The sequence below is a fragment of the Hemiscyllium ocellatum genome, chromosome 2 (genome assembly GCF_020745735.1).
Source record: "Hemiscyllium ocellatum isolate sHemOce1 chromosome 2, sHemOce1.pat.X.cur, whole genome shotgun sequence".
Taxonomy (NCBI): Eukaryota; Metazoa; Chordata; class Chondrichthyes; order Orectolobiformes; family Hemiscylliidae; genus Hemiscyllium; species Hemiscyllium ocellatum.
The window spans coordinates 43,900,194-43,923,344 of NC_083402.1; the positions used below are offsets into that span (position 1 = coordinate 43,900,194).

Below are 23,151 nucleotides of genomic sequence, written 5' to 3' on the forward strand. Positions count from 1 at the left end.
TTACACTCACACACATGCACACACTCTCTCTCAGACACTCATAATTCCACCCCCCCCCCCCCCACCCCACGCACACACACACATACATATATAAGTTTGTGAGGTGAATTTGTACTTGCAGAATTACATTTTATTTTGCTCAAAAACTACATGAATCCATGTAAGATTCTGTAAATCAATTTTTTAGATTAGAATCAGTCTAAACATTGTGGCACAGACAGTCTCACACAGGGGAGCTTACACCTTCAATACATTATCTAGGCTGACATGACACCAATTGTTAAAGTTCACTTGAGAATGTAAGTTTAAAAAAGCTCTGCGATTTACATATGAAAGAATTGAAATCAACATGATCATTCTGACAGATGAGAGACTTAACATACAACCCAGGTCTTTTTCAATATAGAGTGTGATATAACTGAAATTATAAGTGTTTGCTATAAATTATGTGTCTTACAATCTTATACTCCACAACCAACTGATGAAGGAGCAGTGCTCCGAAATCTAGTGCTTCCAATTAAACCTGTTGGACTATAACCTGGTGTTGTGTGATGTTCAACGTTGTACACCTCAGTCCAACACCAGTATCTCCAAATCTCAACTAAAGAAATAAGACATAAGATCCTCTTAATTGCTATGGCCTTGCCGTCTTACAAATTTTGTGTCCAGCCATCACAACTGAAGAGAAGAGATGGTAATGTTGTATTTATTTAAAGGTTAATACTGTATTACAGTACTTATTAGAAAATTTATATGGTGATGAATTGCACAGTTAATGTATGAGTGTCCTGATAAATGTGATAGACCCTTTACTGTCATAGTCCCTTTCCTTTTTTCTGTAGAGAATTGTGTTTGTGAGTTTCATGTCAATTATGCCTTGGAGGTCTAAACATGTTACGCCATATTCTAACCAGTGCTTTTATCAAAGTTGCCTTCTACAATTTCAATGTTGGCATTAATACAAGCTGTAAATTAATTGCAGCAAGTTAGTCACAAAGTGGGAGGAAGGTAAGATCTGTTTACTCTTTGGCAGGTATTCCACATGCACCGGCAATAGCTTGTTGTGCTAAGTCCAACCATTGGCAAGATGCCTGGACATCCAAACCATCATCAGTAGGCGTGCACCGACAAATCTGTCCAAAAATAAATAGTTAAAATATGATCTCTGAAGATAGTTATTTCTAGATGAGTCTGAATTTTCTGCTATGCACCAGTTTAACTGCCCACCTTCTCCCATTCTGACCTTTCTGTCCTTGGTCTGCTGCAGTGTTCTAGCAAAGCTGAGTACCAGCTTGAGGAACAGTACTTCATCTTAGTAATCTGAAGTCTGAAGAACTTAATATTAAGTCCAATAATTTTAGATGACAACCTCTAAACACATCCTGTTGCATGTGCTTATTTTTTTCTCAATTCTACCTTAATCCATTTGCTTTGCATTCATGCTGTTGCTATTTTAGCATTTGTGCCATAGCTTTTGTTTCTTTAATTTGCTCATTCGCACTCCCTCCTCACTTACCTTTCTACCCACCTCCCACTTCACTTACTCAAAGCCTACCATATCTCTAACTTTGCTCAGGTTTGATGAAATTTTAACAAAACCTGAAATTGTTAATTATGTTTTCTCTCCACAGGTGCTGCTTGATTTTCTGAGTATTTCTAGAATGTTCTATCTATATTTCCAGAGTTTGCAGATACATCTAGATCAAGTTTGAGAACAGATACTTGACTGTCTATGCACCTCATGTTTAAATCTTATACACAAACACCCACACACAAACTTGTTTAACTGATGTCTTGTATACTCAGCAGCAGACAACTTTGAATTCTCAGTGCATGGATATTTTTCTTAATTGCCTTATTGCTGAGCATTGTCTTTTGAAGCACTAAGAGAAAACAAGAAGAGTGAGACTGTCTTACAGTTTTGCGGTTACAAATCTATTACTCTTTTTCCAGCGCTCTGCCCAAGCAACTGCTCAAAATACAGTTCATTCATGTATTCCTGTATCTGAGCTTATTGCTTTCCAAGTTGGGCAAGTTATGGGTGAGACTTTCATCGTAATATGTCATAAAGATGTAAGTCAAATAGCATATACAGATTTGAGTTTCAATGTGTTTTGATAAGACAGTTAATTTCAGCCCAGATTGTTTCTTGTTTGTTGATGGTTTCATTAACAGGCTCACTCTATGGTCAGCTGATTGTTGTAGCCATTTTGAGTGTTCTTCTATGTTAAAAACTACTTTAATCGATGAAGGTCTCAAGTGTTAAAATCAGACTACGAAAGCTAAAAATCGATGTCTGTATTTTACTACTATCATGTCATAGCATTTCGGCACTTGTGATGCTATCACTAGTTGCTTGATTTGAATGAATGCTGCTTCTTATTTGATGCTGCAATACCAACAGCAGGTCTTCGAGTGTGAATGGGCATAATGGTTCATACTCCGATGACAAATTATGCAAGAATTTTGCCCAAAACTCCTCAATTCAACAAATGGTTGCCTTGCTTTTACTATTATTAGTCACTGCATCACTGCCATAGCTCTCACCATATCATCACCTACAAGAAGATTTTTTCTCTGTCAGCACATGATCTGTGTACTTGTGTAATGATCAAACATCATTAATTATAATCTTTTCCAATTCAACTTCATCTTCATCTGGCAAGCTCTGTCAAGCAATCACACTAGATGTTACTTGTGGTCAACAATGGCTTCTTTTATTGTGTCTCTGCATCCATAAGCTGGCAGATCACACATGATAGCTTCCATTCTACAAAGCTCACTAACTATCTTATTGTCTGTACTGACATTCTTCTGGAGCTGTGGAAGTACAAAATGGCACAACTATCTATATCTCCTGAAAGTTGTCCAGAATGTGGTTAGAAAGCTGCTGCTTTCATTCAACTTCAATAATCATCCTTTGTTCATGTTTTTATTCAGTCATGTTTTCCTGTATCCAAATTCATTGTTTCTCAGGCTGGAAATTTTGCAGATGATTCTTTCATCTCATTTTGTGACACTTAATCAGAAAGGTACAAGTCAAACTGGAAATACAGATCTATGTTTCAATGCCTTAAAATAACAAGGTGATCATGATAATTTCAGCTCAGACTCTTCTTGTTTACTTGTGGTTTCATGAGTTGTTTCAACCTATTGTTGTGGCTATTTTAAGTTTCTTTTAAAAAAAAATCTTGTTCAATAAAGATCCCAGGTACTAAATCCAAAGTTAATTTTTTCCCACTATCTTTACAAAATTACAGCATTTAAAAGACATTTGAATAAGTACAAGGATAGGAAAAGTTTAGAGGGGTATGGGCCAAATGCAGGAAAATGGGACTACTTCAGTTTAGGCAATCTGGTCAGCAAGGACGAGTTGGGCTGAGTGGTCTGTTTCTGTGCTAGATGACTCTATGACTCTAAAAATCGTGACCTAACCTCTACTCCCTTCAGGCATGTACCTGTTCTATACATAGCCCATTACCAATGTCTTGCACGAAGCACTCTAGATCAGTCAGGAACTCAATATTGAAACTGCAAAACAAATGTGATGGTGATTATAACAGATCTGGAGATGGAGGCAAGTAAGAGATTTGGATATGGCATCCATTGGACTTTTCATCATAACATCAATCTTAAAATAAGAATTAAATTTATCAACATAATTATTCACTATGCACCTCCCCTTGTCACTAATCTTTTAATTAATTTCAGTTCTATATATTAAATGTAAAAGGAGAGTTACCTGTGTTTCCATGTGGAAATGATACTGTTCACCTGCTCTAACTTCCCCTTCAATTTGGTGAAGAGATTCTGAAATAATACCTTCAGGGTCTCCAACAACTAATTCCTTTCCTGATAATGGATGAAAGGACTTTTGCTCAATAGCGTCCTCCAGGGTCACTATTGGTGGTTTTTCATCTTTGTAGGTGACCTTTATTTCTTCTATCATCTCCAGAGCAAAATGCTGTGAAACTTAGTATCAAAAATGAATACGATTAATACACATATCTTGGCAGCTACTGAAGCAAAAGTGAAAACCAACACCTGTAATTAAAATAATCCTAAAATGTGCAATTCACAAATTGATCAACACTGCTATATCTATCATCATGGATATGTTTTTACCAAATACTTGCATGATTTCTCACTATATCTAACATTTTACAAAATGCAACTGATGTCTCCTTTTGGTAAGATAGTCACACAATGCAATACAGACTTATGTAGCAGAGAGCAAATGTGGGCTATCGTTTTATTTATTTGAGTATTGCTGAATAAAAACATAATTTATTGAAGTTTGTCTTCACTAGAAAGAAATGTCAAATTGAAGGGGAAATGATATTTATACTCCATAAGAGGAAAGTGTTGGTTAGGGGATCTCAATGGTAAAGGTGCTGCCATATAGAATGCACTAAATCTGAAACACTTAATTGCTGATTCGTCAGTTTTTCTCGGATATTCTCAGCCAGCACATAATTGCTGATCTGGTGAGAAAGGGATGAGTGTCACTCCAGGGCCAACTCATCCAATTATTTTCCCTTCTCACCAGCTCTAGGGAAAGGAAAATCACACAAAAAGTGATTTCCCAGGAGATCAAAAAATAAAGGAAAAGTTGTAAGTAAGGTATACCGGTCTGATTTGTCTTATGTACTTCAAAATAGAGGACCAGTACATTCATTTCAGTGTATACATTTTTTTTACTTTTTTTTTCCTCTCTGGAAATAACCTTTCTCCAACTTACCATCTTTTATATGCTGTTTTATAGATTCTTGTCTTCTGCTTCTATGGCCAATACTTTTCACAGGGGTGAAGGGAAGAAAACGTTAGATCACATGATGTGTGGATGGAGGTGGGGGGGGGTGCTATAATGAATATTCATGATATATTATTCTTACTATTTGGAAACTTGGTGTCTAACATCGACAGAACAATAGATTAAAGTGGTGCTGGAAAAGCACAGCAGATCAGGCAGCATCCGAGGAGCAGGAAAATCGACATTTCGGGCAAAAGCCCTTCATAGAACAATGTATAGCTTTAAGTTTGAGTTCTATTTCTATATTTTCTTGGGTGGAAATATAGTTATATTTTATTTTAGATTCTAAACAATATAAGATTTTCTGGAAACGTGTTTACATATTTTAAATGAGGCCAATCAAACAATGGGCTGGTCACATCATATGCATTTGATTCAAGGCTTACAAAATAAAGTCTCTACTCTGAGCTTGTTGTTGCAAGTAGTTACCAGGAAGGCAGAGGAAATGCTTCAGAGCATCTTTGAGCCACCCGATCCATCTGAAAGCATCCCCATTGATTTGAGGGAAGGTCAAGCCCAAGACCTCTCAAAATCGAGAAGAAACAATCACACAGTTGGCAACAGTTTGGAGCATCCTCCACCGGCCCAGACAGGAGGGCAAGCACAAATAGTGGAAGGAGGGGATGAAAACTCAAGCATCCCACCTGCCTTCTCCAGCAAATCTCATTGACCTCCCCTATGGCAAGGTTTGTGGATACAGTATTTAGACATTTCAGGACTTACAGTACCAGAGTGAAAGAAAGCCATCCTCAAACCTAAGATGGTACAGTATTGCATGTAGGGAAAAACAATCCTCCAATATCTACATCTTCATTTTGGGTCAACTCTTATCTGCATCTTTTTCCATTTTCCCACAATTCTTCTTTTTCATTGTTTCCCATTGTTTCATACTGAAAGTTGAGATCTCCTCTTCTTAGTTAACAAAGCGAACCAGGGTATTCAATGCTGCCTCCAAGAACCTAGCTACTTAGATAGTTTAATCCTTTCACAGCGTTTCATTACTGAGTACATGCCTTTTAAAAAAAATGCTGGCTGCCTTTAAGCAAATAAATCATGTGCAATTTCTCATTTTGCCGAACAGACACACAATAAATGTACTGTTTGCAAATGTAGCCCACTGTAACAGGTGGACAGCACCAGTCTTAAATGGTCCATAATCATGTGAATAGACAGGCACGGTACACCCACTGCCTCCTCTGTATTTGTTTTCAGGCACAATTAGATTTCTAAGGATTGAATTTGATATTGTTTGGATTTGTACTTTTTCCAGTTGCATTACCTGCAACGCATAATGCGATTGGCTGCCCAGCATACAGAACAGGACCACTGCTTAAAATCTCTTCAACCTCAAAGGGTGGAGGCATAAATGTATTGGATCCAGGTATGTCCTTTGCTAAGATTACCTATGATTTGAAATAGATGAGATTAATTAATCAAAGCTTAACATAGACATTTTGGGCATTGTTTTGTTCATATATACAATGCCAAACAGACAGCATTGGAAAACAATGCACTCACAAATTCAATTTACTACTTACCTTGACAGCGCCAATCCATTTCTCAGCCACTGAAGTGTCAATGTGACTGATTGTTGCATTTCCCACTTTGCTCAGACAAAATACTGAAAATAACTCATTTTGTTGAGGGTATATGTCATTGACGTAAAGTAGTTCACCGGTGGTCTGGATGTAAGACAAAGAAAATGCATGCTTAAACTTACTCCATCATTCAAAGGACTATGGCAATGCTTTTCACAATTACAACTGCATCTTCTGTTCCATTGACCATGCTTTGAGAAGTGTTGATCACTGATTGCTCAGGCAATGACCATGCTGAATTTCCTAAAATTTTCCTCATTTATCTATTAACTTCTGGCATATTGCGCAGAGGTCACTTGTTGAGTGAGGCAAGGAAGAACGTTGTAGAGGTGCTGCAAAAATACTTAATTACTGTCTGGACACAGAGCAGAGCAGGAAGTCTAGGGGAGAGCTAAAGTGGTGCCATTATGAGAGCAGGGAGCAAGGGACAAACCAGGAAATGACAGGCCAGTCATTCCAACATCAATGGTATGCAAAGTGTTGGAACTAATTCTGATGAACAGAATTAATCTGTGTTTGGAGAGGCAGAACCAATCAGGGACAGTCAACAAGGTTTAATAAGAGGAGTTTGTGTCTGACCAACTTGATTGACTTTTTTGAATGTGTATTCTATTTGAACAGCAAGGCATAATGAGGTCCCGCAAGAAAGACTGATAGTAAAGGCAAGAACCTATAGAATCCAAAGAAATTTGGCAAACTGGATCAACAATTGGCTGAATGACAGGAAGCAGAGGGTCGAGGAGTGTGTTTCTTACTGGACATGTGCCCTATTGAGGTCAGCATTGGGATCTTTGGCTGTTTGCAGTTTGTACAAATGATTTAGATTTGAATGTAGGAGGGTTGATCAGGAAATTGACAAATGACCCAAAAATTGGTGGGATGGTAATTAGTGAGGAGGATAGCCTTAGATCAAAATTATATAGATGAGCTGGTCAGATGGGCTGATCAGGAGCAAATGGAATTCAATCTGGATAAATGTGAGGTCATGCACTTGGGTAGGACAAACAGGTCAACGTAACATACAATGAACAGTAAGAACCTGAAAAGCACTGAGAATCAGAGGGACATTGGTGTGTACATACACTAAAATCTTTTAAGTTATCAGGAGAGGTGGATGAAATGGTTAAGAAAGCATCTCTATTCTTGTCTTTATTATCTGAGGCACTGTGTTTAAGAGCATGGAGATTATGCTGGAACCTTATAAAATGCTTGTTAGGCCACAGTTTGAATATTGTGTGTAGTTCTGGAATCCATATCAGAAAGGGATGATAGTGCTGGGTGCAGATGAAATTTACCAGGATGTGACCTGGGCTGGTGAATTTCAGTTAATAAGAGAGATTAGACAGATTAGGAAAGCTATCCTTACAGCACAAGAGTTTGAGAGGGGTGTGATTGAGATGTATAAAAATTATGAGGGCCATAGTGTGGTTATGCTATAGCTTTAACAGTTATTTTGAACTTTTTTTTGAAGAGAGGTTATAAGGCAGAAGTGCCGAGCAATCTACCAAAACCACAAAAATAAACAGCTTATGAGACCTTGAGTGTTTTTTTAAAAGTTAGACAATAGAAGCAGTCTGCCTGGGTGTGGCCAGCTCACAAACCAGGATTTCTAGTTTTTTTAGTGTTTTGGCAGCACAGTCACGATATGCTGAAGGGCCTCTTCTCTTTCTGTATGATTCCATGCTGAACAAATCTCCTCAATGATGTTTGACATGTTTCAATAGTGAGTATGGTGTTTTCATAGTGTGACGATGCTGCTCCTTTAGCAAGGTAATGCTGTCCTTGGCCTTTTATCAGTGAGGTCATAAAAGCTGCAATTCCGAAAGGTCTAGGTCTGAAGGGTTTTAGGGCCAATTTGATTATAGCTAACAGATACTGCCTCAGGCAAAAGACTTTCAAGTTTTTTTTAAAAACCTTGGACAATGAAAGGGGGGTGGTCAATTCTCCCAGTTCCGTTCTTTTTTGGTTTGGTCTGGGTTGGGTTTTGTTGAGTGTGTGGTGTTGGAAAAGCACAGCAGGTTAGGCAGCATCTGAAGAGCAGGAAAATCAACTTTTCAGGCAAAAGCCCTTCATCAGGAATGAGATTGGGAGCCTCAGGTTGGAGAGACAAATGGAAGGGGGTGGTGGGGCTGGGTGGGAAGGTAGTGTGAGTGCAATAATTGGACGGAAGTGGGGGTGAAGGTGTTAGGTTAGAGGGAGGATAGAGCAGACCGGTGGGAAGGAAGATGGATAGATGGGACAGGTAATGAGGGCAGTGCTGAGTTGGAAGGTTGGAACTGGGACAAGGTGGGGGAAGGAGAAATGAGGAAACTGGTGAAACTGGTTCATCTGGGTGGCCTGGTGGCTCAGTGGTTAGCACTGCTACCTCACAGCGCCAGGGACCCGAGTTCAATTCCCACCTTGGGGCGACTGTCTGTGTAGAGTTTGCACATTCTCCCTGCGTCTGTGTGGGTTTCCTTCAGGTGCTCCGGTTTCAAAGATGTGCTTGTCAGGTGAATTGGTCATGCTAAATTGCCTACAATGTTAGGTGCATTAGTCAGGGGTAAATAGAGAGTAGAGGAATGCGTCTGTGTGGGTTACTCTTCGTAGGGTCGGTGTGGACTTACTGGGCTGAAGGGCCGGTTTCCATACTGTAGGGAATCTAAAGTAATCTAATCTAATCTTCCTTCCCACCCAATCACCTTTTTCCCCACCTCCATCCACCTATTACACTCTCAGCTATCTTCCCCAAGCCCTAATCCCTCCCATTTATCTCTCTACCCCAAGGCTCTCAGCCTCATTCCTGATGAACGGCTATTGCCAGAAACGTTGATTTTCCTGCTTCTCGGATGCTGCTCGACATGCTGCACTTTTTCAGCAACACACTATCAACTCTAATCTCCAGCAACTGCAGTCCTGACTTTCACCCTTGGTTTGGTTTTTAACAGTCTAGCTGTTCATTGAAAGCAGTCAGTCAGATTGTGAAGTTGCTGGACCCTAAGAAGCAGGTCCATACTGATCCTCCCTCACTCTGACATCTCTCCTGTAAAACCCTATGTTTGATTTTATCTTTTTTTGGCAAGCAGTGTTTATGGGGATTGTTGCAAATATTGGAACAGCATCATTAGGTTGGGAAAATCTGCTGGGTTTTCAGATAGGCTAAGTTATTCTATATTCTGTTCTCTTTTGTTTGTGTTTCATTCGGTAAATTTGTAAATAAATTCTGTTTGGTTAAAACCAGCTACACCTCTCCTGGAATATCAACTTACAAACAACAAGCAAAGTTAGGCTCCTCCCTTGAAATTGTTTGAGGGGGTCTGGCCTGATTCATAACAATAGGTCTGGAAAGACATGCAGGTTGACAGCTTTCTTAACCCCATAAATTCCTGAAGAAGGGCTCATGCCCGAAACGTCGATTCTCCTGCTCCTTGGATGCTGCCTGACCTGCTGTGCTTTTCCAGCAACATATTTTCAGCTCTGATCTCCAGCATCTGCAGTCCTCACTTTCTCCCATAAATAATCTGACAAGTATTTTTGAAAGTAACTCTTGAATTCTGCTGACTAACTTCTTTCATTTTCTAACAAGTTTTTCTGCTTAAAAGAAACAATTCTTGATATTGTAGAACATGCAATGTTTCTAGTTTCTGCTTTCCTGTGTACTTCTTTGCACCTTTCGTTTGATTTCAACTTCAATTATTCCTCAACCATGTAATTGGGTTTCTGTCAGCTTTTTGGTTTGGAGCAGATGGTTTATGACCAAGAATAAGTGACTTAGCCCCCTGAGTCTACACCACTATTCAACATGGTCACGACTGATCTTATTACTCCACATTCTCTCTGAACCCCAACAGCTTTTCACCACCAAGCCTGCCCCATCCCCTTTGCGTATCAGGAATCCATCTCCTGCTGCATTAAAAATATTCAAAGTCTGCATCCACCATATTTTGTGGAAGAGAGCTCCAAAGATTCAAAGCCTTCTGAGAGGATTAAAAAAAAACTCATCTCTGTCTTAAATAGCCAGCCCTCTGTTTTTAAACAGTGATCCCTAAATTCTATATTCTCCCACAGAGGAAACGTCCTTCCCACTTGCATCTTGTAACAACCTCTTAGAATCTTGTTTCTTAATCAACTCACCTCTTAATCTTGTATTCCCCACTGGATTTGAGACTCACCTGTCAAACCTTTCCTCATAAGACATCACGTCCATTCCAGGTAGTAATCGAGTAAATTGTTTTCAATGCATTTACATCCGTTCTTAAGTTAAGTGACCAATACCAAATACACGATCCCATATCTGTTCTCACCAATAGTCTGAATAACTGAAACATAACCTCACTACTTTTACACTCAATTCCCCTTGCAATAAACAATAACTATATATTACCTTTCCTAATTCCTTGCTTAGTCTGCATGTTTTGTGTTTTATGCAAACTTAAAAACATAGAAAATAGCAGCAAGAGTAAGCCAGACAGCCTTCGAGAATGCTCTGCCATTTATTATGATAATGGCTCAACATCCAATCCTGCTTTTCCCTCATATCCTTTGACTCCCTTAACCCCAAATGCTCTGTCCAACTCCTTCTTGAAATAATAGTATTTTGGCCTCAGCAATATCACATAGCAGGGAATTCCACAGGCTCACATCTCTTTGAATGAAGAAATGTATCCTCATCTCAATCTTAGATAGTTTACCCTGTATCCTTAGATTGTGACCATTGATTCTGGACACCCTAGTTATTAAGAAAATCCTTCCTGCACTTACCCTGTCCCATTCTGTTAAGATTTTATAAATTTCTACGAGATTCCATTCAATCTTCTGAATTCCAGCAAATAAAATCCTAAACAATTCAACCTCTCTTCACGTATCAGTCCTACCATTCCAAGAATCAGGGTGATGAAACCTTATTGCACTCCCTTTGGAGCAAGACCATCCTTCCTCAGATAAGGAGACCAAAACTGCACGCAATGCTCCAGGTGTGGTCTCACCAGGCCCCTGGATAATTTCAGCAAGATATTCCTGCTCCTGCACTCGAATCCTCTCACTCTGAAGGCCAACATATCACTTGCTTTCTTGATCACATGCTGCACCTGCATGCTGGCCTTCATGATTGGTGTATAAAGGCACCCAAGGATCATTGCAAATACCGCGTTCTTAATCTACAGTCAATCTGATGATAATTAGCCTGACTGCTTTTACTCCTAAAGTAGATAAGCTCACTTTTATCTCCAATATACTGCATCTACCATGCATTTGACCACTCACTCAGATTGTCCAAATTACACTGAAGCAGCTCTGTGTCCTCCTCACATTTACCATCTCACTCAGCTTTGTGCCATGTGGAAACTTGGAGATATTACATTTAGTTTCCTCATCTAAATCATGAATATATATTATGAAATAGCTAAGGTCCTAGGACTAATCCCTGTGGTGCGCCACTAGTCAATGCCTGTCATTCTGAAAAAGAACAGTTTATTCCCACTTTTAGTTTCTGGTTCTCTATCCATATCAGTGCACCACCTCCAATCCCATGTACTTTAATGTTACACATTATTCTCTAATGCGAATTTTTGTAAAATTCAGATAAATGACATTCACTGGCTCCCCTCACCAACACTATGAGGGCTTCTAGGTATCTTTGTATCTCAGAGCCCTGCAATCCTGCTCCATTTAGATAAAATACTTGCTTTTTATTCTTCCTGCCAAATGGAACATGTCACAATCCTAGCTGATGTTTCTACTGGGCAAGTCAAATCCCAAACTAAAACCTGGACAAGGTCAGAATTCAGACGACACCAGGTTAATAGGCCAACAGGTTTATTTGGAATCACAAGTTTTGATAAAGGGACAACACTCCAAAAGCTTGTGATTTCAAATAGACCTGTCAGACTATAATCTGGTGTCATCTGAATTCTGACCTTGTCCATCCATAGTCCAACACCGGCACCTCCAAAATCTGTCTTGACTGGTCATGGTTCTTTAAAAAACAGTGGTCTTTCACTCAAACATAAGTGTGTTATGCTGCAGATTTGGTTGTAACAAATTGAACACAAAATAGAACAAACCAAGCTATTTACAAACCCATAACTTGAAAATTTTCAAACAAATGGTGAATCAAAACCCACTTATTTCAATACTTTTACTTTGATATGTCTTTCCAAAAATTCTAACTTTCTTGCAATGAATGCAATCTGTAGGACACCTGTGAGAACTTTTGTCATCAGATTTCTTCCAGCGTTTTATCTTGCATTTTGCATTTTCCTACCAGTTGTCTCTTATTTTCTGGGGTTTATTTCACTGTTTTATATTTAAGCAAACGTACGGTCATTGGAATTTTTCTGACCCAAGCATTTTCTGCACTTCAAAGAATTGCTTTCTTGTTTTTCTGGACTTGTGCTTTGCTAACTGACCATATTGCTTCCTATAAGACAAAGTCTTTCTTATTCTGCAAGAATTCTCCTGAAGAAAGGAGCTAGTTCAGACCAGCTAGGAAAGTATAAGTGTAAGTATTTTAGTTACAAACTTACAAAGGACAATGTGGTTAGAACCTTGAGGAGTGTTTTGAAACTGAGCAAGTTTACTCTTAGTTGTGCGAATAATTAAGAAAAAGTCTATCAAGCACTTAAGATCAGGATCTGAAAGTCAAATTTATAAATGTGACAGAGTTCCTCTCTGGTATTTCACAACTTTAAAGTGACAGTATTGAAATAGATGGAATATTGTTTTGCCATGTGTTTTGAAATATGTTATATGTGAATAGGTTGGTTTATTCTACTTCATGTTTAATTCTTTTCTGTACTAAACTTCAGTTTTATTATTAAAACCATCTGCTGCATTGCTTGCTCGTGGTTGAGTGAAAGACGACTATGTTAATTTGAAGAAACACATGTTAGGTATTCTGCAACACTGCCAACAGGGTGATCTCTTATTAATTCTGATCTTAACTTTCCATATCCAAATCAATCATCCAGCCTGCAAAGATCATGAATAAATGATACTATTAGCTTGCCAGTGTTGAATTTGGCCCTTTCTAAAATCTTGCTGGTTTGCAAGTTGAAAGCTTGAGAATTATCAAAGGCTTTTAAAACTTCTTCAAATTTATCTCATGTTTCACTGATATTTTGTCTTGCAATTCTATCATATGCTATTGCTCCTATGGAATAACTTAATAGGTTGACTTCAGACTTGCTGTCTATCATTGAAACAATTAAATACGTTAAAAATCTTTTCATTCGAAGTGCCCAGTTCTGGATTGAATTTGATCCTTCCCTGTCCCGTTCCGGTGAAGTAAGTTCAAGTTCCATGGCTATTCCTAATCTTGCTAGATACTTTGCTACTGTATTTCAGTAAAGGAAGCCTCCTCACACTGCTCAGCCTCATATTGACTCTCACTATGGTCAGTTTTCTCCCTTTGAAGAATCTTTCTGCTGGATCTGGTATTTGAATTTTAAAGCTTGAAAAATGCTTGTATGGTGCTTTATTTTGAAATAATATAGTGTCTTTTACACTCGCCATCCCTTGGGTATCAGGAATTTGCAGACAGTTTTCAGTTTTGTTTTTCTGTTCTCCCTCATGTGGAATGGTTTTAGTAACAGATCAGAGATGCTTTAAGTCTATGGATTTCAATCCCATATCTCCAGTATATTAGACTGGGGTTCTGGATGATCTGTTCAGTGAAAATACAATTATACCACCTAACGTTATCTGAATTTGTGCCATGTACATAAATCAATAGGACCAAACAGGAGACAAACCAAATTCTTACCTGGTTGTAGGCCCCTAATTTTGTCATAGGCTCTGTCAAAGGATAGTTTTCTGGTTTGCTGCTGAACGTTTGTTTTCCTGAGGATACAGGACGATTCAAAGAATATATGGCACTCCGATTGCAGGGTGTAACATATCCTTCATCCAGCAAAAATAGGAAAAACTGATCCAAGAAAGTTCAAAAGAAAGATTAATTTATTAATAAGTAAACTAGAACTAAAAGTTAGCAGTCTTTTAGATTTTCGGGGTTAACATTGGTTTATGCCAGCAGAACTGAAATTTTTCAGAACAACTGTACAAAGTCGTATTGGAGACTTGTTTCCTAGTCTCACTCATACTCTTACTTAGTTTGAAATTAATTTTGGTAGAGACCAATTTAACCTTCATCATGTTTGAAATCCACCTGCTAAAAACTGATCAATGATTGGAAACTGCTAAAAAATCAAATCATTGGGAACTTGAAAACATATCACACTGATCTTTTACTTTTGAAGTTTGCATTGAATGCCACTCAATGTAACCCTGGGTAGATGAATGAAGGCAATTTGTCTTCTACTGAAGTAGACATTTTACCAAATTTCACCGTTTGGTAATTAAGTTTGAACATGTTCACTGATATTCCTTTTCCCTAAAGTCTGGTGTCTCCATGATCAAAGCAACCAATACTGATTGATTCAGAACAAGCTAAGTTCAAACTTAGAATTTATCTGGTTTGTATCACCAATGATAGGCTCTGTGATGTGTTTAAATAATGAGCCATTAATCTTTCTTCCTACTCACCTCTCCTTTTCCTCCTTCTACAAATTACTTCAATTTTTACAACCAATATTGACAACAAGGAGCATTTTTAAAAGTGTTTTTAAGAGTTACTCACCTTATAGAAAAGCCCAAGTGCCAGAGATTGTCTGTATTCTGCTCTTGCAACTAGTGGATTACTGTCATCAGGAATTATCTCCTTTGCAAGTATTGCCAAGGCATCTACAACCATCATTTTTAGTAATGAATGAGGAGACAAATTTATCCCCAATATACAAAACACTTATATTCTGCCTTGTAACAGATATCTAACTGTGTATCAAAACATAACTTAGCAATTAAAGATTTATAATGATCAATCTCCTGCAGTATAAAGGGAGAGAGAGAGAGCAAATAGGAAAGGAAGAGGTAGTCAAGGTAAGGGAAGAGGAGAAGGCAGAAATGAGAAAGATGTGGGAGGCAGCAGCATGGGGAGATGGAGGAGAGGATGGAGGAAAAGCAAGGAAGACAAGAGGCAAGTAGCAGATATGGGGAGGCAAATGGAAGAAATAAAGAATGAATAAGAGAGGGAGGAAAATGATTGAGGAAGGGAAGGAGATGTGAGGTGAGGGGAATGATAATTACAGGTGGGGTTATGTGGAGTCTGGGGAAAGTGTTCTGGAGAGAAGTCGCAAGGTTAGAAGGGGCAGAAGAAAGATTAGGAAGGGACAGAGAAGAATCACAAGGAGAGAGGAAAGGCTGGGAAATAGTGAGATAAGGAAAGAAAAGGGTAAGATGGGAGATTTAAGGGAAAGAGAGGGGAGGGCTAGAAAGAGGATCATTGGGTTTTTTTTACATCAATGAAGATTGAGGGCACTTCATTTTAATATCATCCCAAGAAAGGCTGGTTCTGAGTACATCTGGAGATAAAGTGGTCCTCTTGTAGCCAATTTGTTATTTAGACAGAATGTTGGTGGAGCCAAGACACATCAGAATTAATAGTCTTGCCCTCAACTGAATATGAAAATATTTTTTGTGGAGGATGAGTAAGCTCATGAGTAAGGAGCACTTATTAGGTGTTTTTATGACAGGTTGACACTTCCATTTTCCATAAGAACCAAGCTTATTATTAGTGCTAATTCTATGCAGTTCTATGCAGACACTCGTTCACTGAGGACATTGTTGGAATATTTCATTGAAGTCGTTTGAGGTGAGAAAGGACACTTTCATCCCAACACCCCAAACTAAGCTCTGAAATTGCAGCAAAAGAGCATCATCCAGTCCCCCTACATCATGGCTTCCAAAACAAATTCCTGCCCCCTTTAATTTTCAGCTTCAGTACACATGATAATAGGCAGAAACTTTCAGTGACAAGGAATGCTATTTACAGCTGACTCCAAAAGCGTCCCCACAAGGATTTGGTCACCTCTCAAGTGCCAATTTCTTCTGTTCTGACATCGCTTAAATTTGCTGTTTCATTTCATGATTCTTTGCGAGTGTTTTGTGAGGCATAAAATGTAGAAGCATAGAACCAATATGATGCAACTGATCTTCTGATTTTCAATTTGTATGTATGTATGTATGCCTAACCAGAATCACAGACTTACCTTGCAAAGTCTCATCGGAAGTGATGTCCTTGCCTTGGAGGTATTTTTCCGTGTTAGAAGCGTGAATGAAATTCTTACTGATTCCACCGTATACCATTGAGATAGATTCCACTGACTTAATACCAGACGAAGTTTTCAATTGCACCCGAAACGCAGCACACACATAAGCTTGGGAATTCTATGTTACAGAAATAGAAAGGCAGTATGAGTGATGTAATAAATTATTTGCATAGAAACGTTTCTAAATTTCATTTGTAAGCCACCAGAGGAGGACATGAGTGATAAAAGATGGCATGTCTCCTTGGCAAAAGAAATAATTAGGTAATATATCGAACCATGGTTGCTAGCAGTTCATTAAGTTTTGAGGGAAAATTCTTTATTATCTGAACCCTGAACTTATAATCGCTTATTTAATGGTAAATATCATTACCATAATATAATAATTATGTTTCAAGTCTTTCAGTGTGAAACATGTTGCTTTTAGGTTTCATCCCATCAGAATAACCTTTGTTTATTTTTAAGGGATCCACTTTGAACGAGCTTAGTTTCTCACAGGGCTACAGTATTGAGGAAAAAGGCATTAGCGATGACATACAGAATCATCTACAGTGTGGAAACAGGCCATTTGGCTCACTGAGTTCACACTGATCCTCAAAAGAGCATCCCATCCAGACCCACCCCCTTATTCTATCCTTGTAACCCTGCATTTCCCATGGCTAATCCACCTAGCCCGCACATTCCTGGATACTATGGGCAATTGAGTATGTCCAATCCACCTAACCAGCACATCTTTGAACTGTAGGAGGAAACCAATGCACCTGGAGGAAACCCACGCAGACATGGGGAGAATGTGCAAACTCCACACAGACAGTTGTCCAATGGTGGAATCAAACCTGGGTCCCTGGAGCTGTGAGGCAGCAGTGCTAACCACTGAGTGGCCTGGCAGACGTGGATTTTCCCTGGGCTAGACGGTCATTATACCAGCGTTGATAGGAGTTGAAAGGGACTATTGGAGAAGTCATGCTGAATCATTGTGTTACTTTGTTTTGCTCCTTTAAGGAAGTGGATCCCGTGACTTGTCACAAGCGCTTGGGGAGGTAGTCTAGAATTCACTGTGGAGCTGAGAGGATGCACAATAAAGCATTACCTGTTCTAGTTTACTCTCTATTTACTTTGTCTTCTGTTTATGGTTCTGGTGAGCCACAATTATAATCCATTGCAGTGCATTTTTAAATAGCACACAATACTACCACCAGAGGGAGTGAATATTGGAGGTGTTGAGATGAAATGTCAGTTAAGTGGGCTACATATCTTGGGTGTTGTCAAATATCTTGAGTGTTGTTTAAGCTTCATTCATCCAGGCAATTGGAGACTATGCCATTACACTCCTGTCAAATGCCTTGCACATGTTGAACAGACTTGAGGAGTCAGGAGATGAGTTAGCTGTCACAGAATTCATAGCCAATAACCTGGCCATGAAGACACAACGTTCATATGGCCTATCCAGTTCAATTTGTGCTCAATTGTAACTCCAAGCATATTGATAATGGGGGAATCCAGTAATGGTAATGCCATTGAATATAAAGGAGTGATGATTGCAGATGGTCATTACCTTGTGTAGCACAAATGTAACTTACTGCTTAACAGCACAAATCAGAAGGTTATCCAAGTCGTGTTACATTTGGACTCAGTGCTTCAGTATCTGAGGAGTCTTAAATGGTGTTAAATATTTTGCAACCATTGGAATACATTCTTTACCTCTTTTCTTATGATGGAAAGAAGGACACTGATAAAGTAGTTTAAGATGATTGGCCCCAGAATGCTAACCTGAAGAACTTCTGTTGTGATGCTGTGCGGCTGAGAGGAATGACCTCCAACAAACACAAAAATCTACCTCTGTGTTAGGTATAACTCTAGCCAGTGGAGAGTTCTCCCCATACTGTCAAAGATTCCAGTTCTGCTAAGGCTCCTCGATATACGCTCAGTCAAATTCTGGCAAGAAATCATAGGCAGTCACCCTCACTTCCCTCTTGAATTCAGCTCTTTTATCCATATTTGAGTCAAGGGTGTAATGAGCTTGGGAGCTGAGTGGATGAGTGGACCTAGTGGAACCCAAACTGTATGCCTAATGTAAATTATGTTGAGTAACTGCTCTTTTATAATTTCACTGTTTTATCATTTAGTTGATGGATGGAAGTAGACTGAAGGGTTGGGAACTGGTCTGACCGTAATGGTCCTGCTTTTTCTATATGGACAATTTTCCACATTGGTTGGTAGATGCTAGTGTTGTAGCTGTACTGAAGAAAACATGCTCAGGTCCCGCAAAATCTGGAGTATAACAATCTAGTACTATTGTGAGAATGTTGTCAGAGCCCATAGTCTTTGCAGCATCCAGTGCATTCTGATTTTTGATGTCACGTACTGTGGTTTGAATTGGCTGAAGGCTTGCATCTGAAATACAGACAACTTCATGAAGAGGCGAGATGAATTACACACTTGGTTTGTCTCGCTGAAGGTGGTTGTAAACTCTTCAGTGTTATCTTTTGCATCGAAACAATTGGCTGTCCTGTCACGGAGGATGGGGAAATTTGTGAAGTCTTTTGCTCCTCTAGTGAGTTTAATTCACTACCGCTGTTCATGACTGGACATGGCAGGACTGTACAACTTAGATCTGATCCTTTGGTTGTGAGATCACTTGGCGCTGTCTATGCTGTTTTGTTGACACTGCTTGGCTCACAAATGGTCCTGCATTGTGGTTTCACCAAGTTGACACCTCATTATTCAGTATGCTTGTGTTGCACCTGGCGTTAGTCTTCTACACTCATATTTGAACCAGACTTGATTCCCGGCTTGATAGCAATGATAAAGTGCCATGCCATGAAGTTATAAATTGTGGTTGGGTACAATTCTGCCACTGCTGATAGATCACAGCATCACATGGTTACCCAGACTGGCGTTGTTGGATGTGTTTGAAATTTATCCTATCCAGTATGACAGAAGCACCACACAACATGATGGACAGTATCCTCAGTATAAAGGTGGCATTTTGTCTCCACAAGAGTTGTGTGGTGATCAGTCCTACCAATACAGTTATGGATAGTTGCCTATGCAATAATTGGACTGGGTAGGATGAGGGCAAAGCCATTGCTCCTTCTCGTTAATTGTCACATCACCTGTTGCAGGCCCAGCCTAGCAGTCATGTCCTTTAGGACGCAGCCATCCACGAAAATGGAACAGGCTGTCCTCAATGAGTTTTTCGCTCTGTTTGAGCAACTTTTCCAACAAAACTAATAGATGTTCCAATGCCGCAAAATTTCACAAGAGCAAGGACTATTCAGGCTCATGATTGGGTTGATGGACTTAGTGGCAATGATAGGGCTGGAATTGCACAGAATATATCTGGTAAAACATTTGCTTACTTGCTGCTTGTCACTGACCACATAAATAACTAGCTCAGTAAGTAGTGAATTATTGGGCCACCCTCGATAATGAACGTGAAATCACTCCTCCACACACAGTACATTTTGTCCTTTGGCACCATTACAGCCAAAGAGTTACAGAGCTGTACAACACAGAAACAGACCCTTCAGTCCAACTCATCCATGCCGACCAGATATCCCAAATTAATCCAGTCCCATTTGCCAGCACTTGGCCCATATCGTTTTAAACTGTTTCTATTCATGTGTCCATCCAGATGCCTTTTAAATGTTGTAATTGTACCAGTCCCTACTACTTCCTCATTCCATACACGCACCACCCTTTGCGTGAAAAATTTGCCTCTTATGTCCCTTTTAAATTTTTCCAGTCTCACTCTAAACCTAATCCCTCTAGTTCTGGACTCTCCAACCCAGAGAAAAGACTTTGTCTATTGACTCTATTCATGCCCCTCATGATTTTATAAACCTCTATAAAGTCTCAGACGCTCCAGGGAAAACAGACCCAGCCTATTCAGTCTCACCCTATAGCTCAAGCCCTCGGTCCTTGTGAATCTTTTTTTAACCCTTTCAAGTTTCACAACATCCTTCTTATATGAGGGAGACCGGAATTGCATACGATATTCTGACCAGGAGGTGTTCAATACAGGGGAGAACTATACATCAGCTGAGGGGTTAAGTGGGAAGGGGTGACGCAGTAGGTGATACTCAGCAGCAGGTTTCCTTTCTCACTTTCATCCTGATGCCATGAGACCTCATGGAGTCTTGAGTCAGTGTTGAAGACTTGCATGGAAACCCCCAACAGCTAAATACAGCAGAGTCTCTGGCTTTAGCTTTGGTGGGTCAGAACATAAGCCGTGATGGGAATGGTGACATTGTCTGGAAGTATGATTCTGTGAGAATGTCTGCATCATGCTGTTGCTTATCTAGATTGTAGGACAGCTCTGCCAATTTCTGCACAAACCTCAGATGTTCATAAGGTGATGATACAGTGGCTTTAAGAGATTATTTTGTCACGGGCTTTTTCTGAACAGAACCGGCAAGCTGTCTACCAGAACCTCTCGAGCAAACACTTGTGAGGCCTTGTGGATATTCTAAAAACAATTTGGAACATCAGAAGCAGTCTGAGTGGATGTGGTCAAATTCCCACAGAAGCAGGATCTTTAGTTTAGATTTCAGCAGCTGCTGTTGGGGTCTTGAAGAGGTGGAAGCTATTTTTTCCCTCTCTTGGTTACAGTCAAAAGCTGGGGTTTCTCTGCCTACTACGGGAGGTGCATATAAAACAATCTATTTTCTGAATTAGTTTTTTGCCAAAAGTGTGTTTATGGTATTTTACTATATTGAAACTGTTAATTAGAAATAATTACTTTATCTGTAATTCTGTTAAGTATTCCAATAGCGGTAAGTTATTTCAATTCCCTCCTTGTTGTATTTTTAACAATAGTGGATGAATAAAGTGTGTTTTGCTTTAAATCTAGCAGTTTGACCAATCGATGTGCATCTGGAATGCACTACCTTATAGTTACCTTTAAAATAAGAAGAAGTTAGTGTCTAGACTATCACCTGAGTAGTTTGAGGGGGATTGGTCTGATCTATAGCAATAAAGAGAAATTTGCAGAGTCACGCGGCTGAACTCCATTGTCATTTCTGTAGCCCGGTTTTCTGTCTGGCTTCATTCCTTTCTACAGACTTTGTGGCAATTTGACGCAACATGGCTCCTTGACCTTTTTATGAATATTTTAGAGTCAACCACATTGCTCTGGACCTGCAGTCATACACTGAGGATAATGGAGTTTCCTATGCTAAATGATCTTAGCATACCTGATGTGTTTTTACAATTGACAATTGCTTCTAGTCACCACTAAACAAGCTTCTAATTTCAGATTTTTATGAATTGAATTCAAATTTCACAATCTATCATTGTGATGTTTGAAGTCCTTCACCCCAGGGCATTAGCCCTGGTTTATTAATCCAGTGACAATACCACTACATGCTAATTCAAATGTTTTTAACCAGGGATGGAGTGCACTATATTGTAATGTTTGAGCATTTTATTACTTTGTACTCTCTCTGTTGGCTAGGTCTAATTAAAGTTGGTTTAATAATGATGCCTACAGCTGACCATGAGTTAGAGATTTTCTCGGTGCAATACCCAATGCAGTTCTTCACATTCTCAAGGCCCTAATCAAAATGAAGATCAAGTTTACTTACCCTCCTTAGTACATGTGAAAGTGCTCTAATGGAGGGAAATTAGGGACAGTCAATAAATGTTGTCGTAACTAGTGATGTCCATTCATTCATGGGACATGGATACTCGAAGGTAGACGAGCATTTACTGGCCATTCCGAATTGGTCAGAGGGCAGTTAAGAGATAATCACATTGGTGTGGTCTGGAGTCATGTGTAGGCCAGGCCAGGCAGGGATGACAGATGTCTTCACTAAATGACATTAATGAACTGTTTTTTATAACAATATACTCTGCATGGTCGTCATTAGGGTCGCCTTTTATTCCAGATTGGTATTGAATCAAGTTTCACCACCTTCCACACTGGAATCTGAACACATGGCTCCATAATATTAGTCTAGATGATTCATTCAATAGTACCACTCCAACATCGCCTCACAATTACTATGTTGACTTACATTCTATAAAGAGGAAAAAAAGAAAAATTCTTTCCCGTATCCCAATGTACTCTGGGTAAGAAATTAGTCACAGGCTACATAATTCATTACTTGCTTAGAATTAAACACATGAATTTTAGTGAATTTTACATTCCTTTCAATCCTAAGAAGTAAACTAATGGCTGCTGAGCAATTATGTAGAACTTAAGTTCCTTTCCACCTTGTTCTTTCTTGCTGAGACTGAAGTAGAATACAACCATTTTTGTAAGAGTCTGAAAAGACATATGATTATTTCCATAGTGCAGTTGTGCATGAATAATAGAGAGCACTCATAAACAAACTGCTGAATTTCAATACACCAAACTATATTTCTATGACCTAAGAGTATGAGAAGTGATTGGCTGGTATAGCTAGAAAATGTTTCAGCATTGTTCGCAATGGTTTAAATGTAATTCATATGATAACCAACAAAATCTCCCCCTCTCTGCCAACAATATTTAATTTATGCTGGGACACCACTGTTCTCTCCTTTATCGGGAGGCTGCAATGAATTATTCCATTTTATTTTACTCAAATCCATCTGAGTGAAACTCGTTTTGACC

General features: G+C 39.2%; 1 protein-coding gene across 3 annotated transcripts in view; it reads right to left on the bottom strand.

Annotated features, from left to right (window-relative positions):
- LOC132822947 (xanthine dehydrogenase-like) overlaps positions 1-23,151 on the bottom strand; it is a 142,888-nt gene that overhangs the window by 60,254 nt on the left and 59,483 nt on the right. For all 3 annotated transcript variants that reach the window (XM_060836402.1, XM_060836384.1, XM_060836394.1), the window contains 7 exons: positions 16,494-16,671; positions 15,026-15,129; positions 14,153-14,314; positions 6,352-6,495; positions 6,093-6,216; positions 3,743-3,972; positions 1,024-1,133 (listed from right to left, as the gene is read on the bottom strand). In XM_060836402.1, coding sequence (XP_060692385.1) covers positions 1,024-1,133; positions 3,743-3,972; positions 6,093-6,216; positions 6,352-6,495; positions 14,153-14,314; positions 15,026-15,129; positions 16,494-16,671 — 1,052 coding nt within the window. The remainder of the gene's footprint in view (positions 1-1,023; positions 1,134-3,742; positions 3,973-6,092; positions 6,217-6,351; positions 6,496-14,152; positions 14,315-15,025; positions 15,130-16,493; positions 16,672-23,151) is intronic.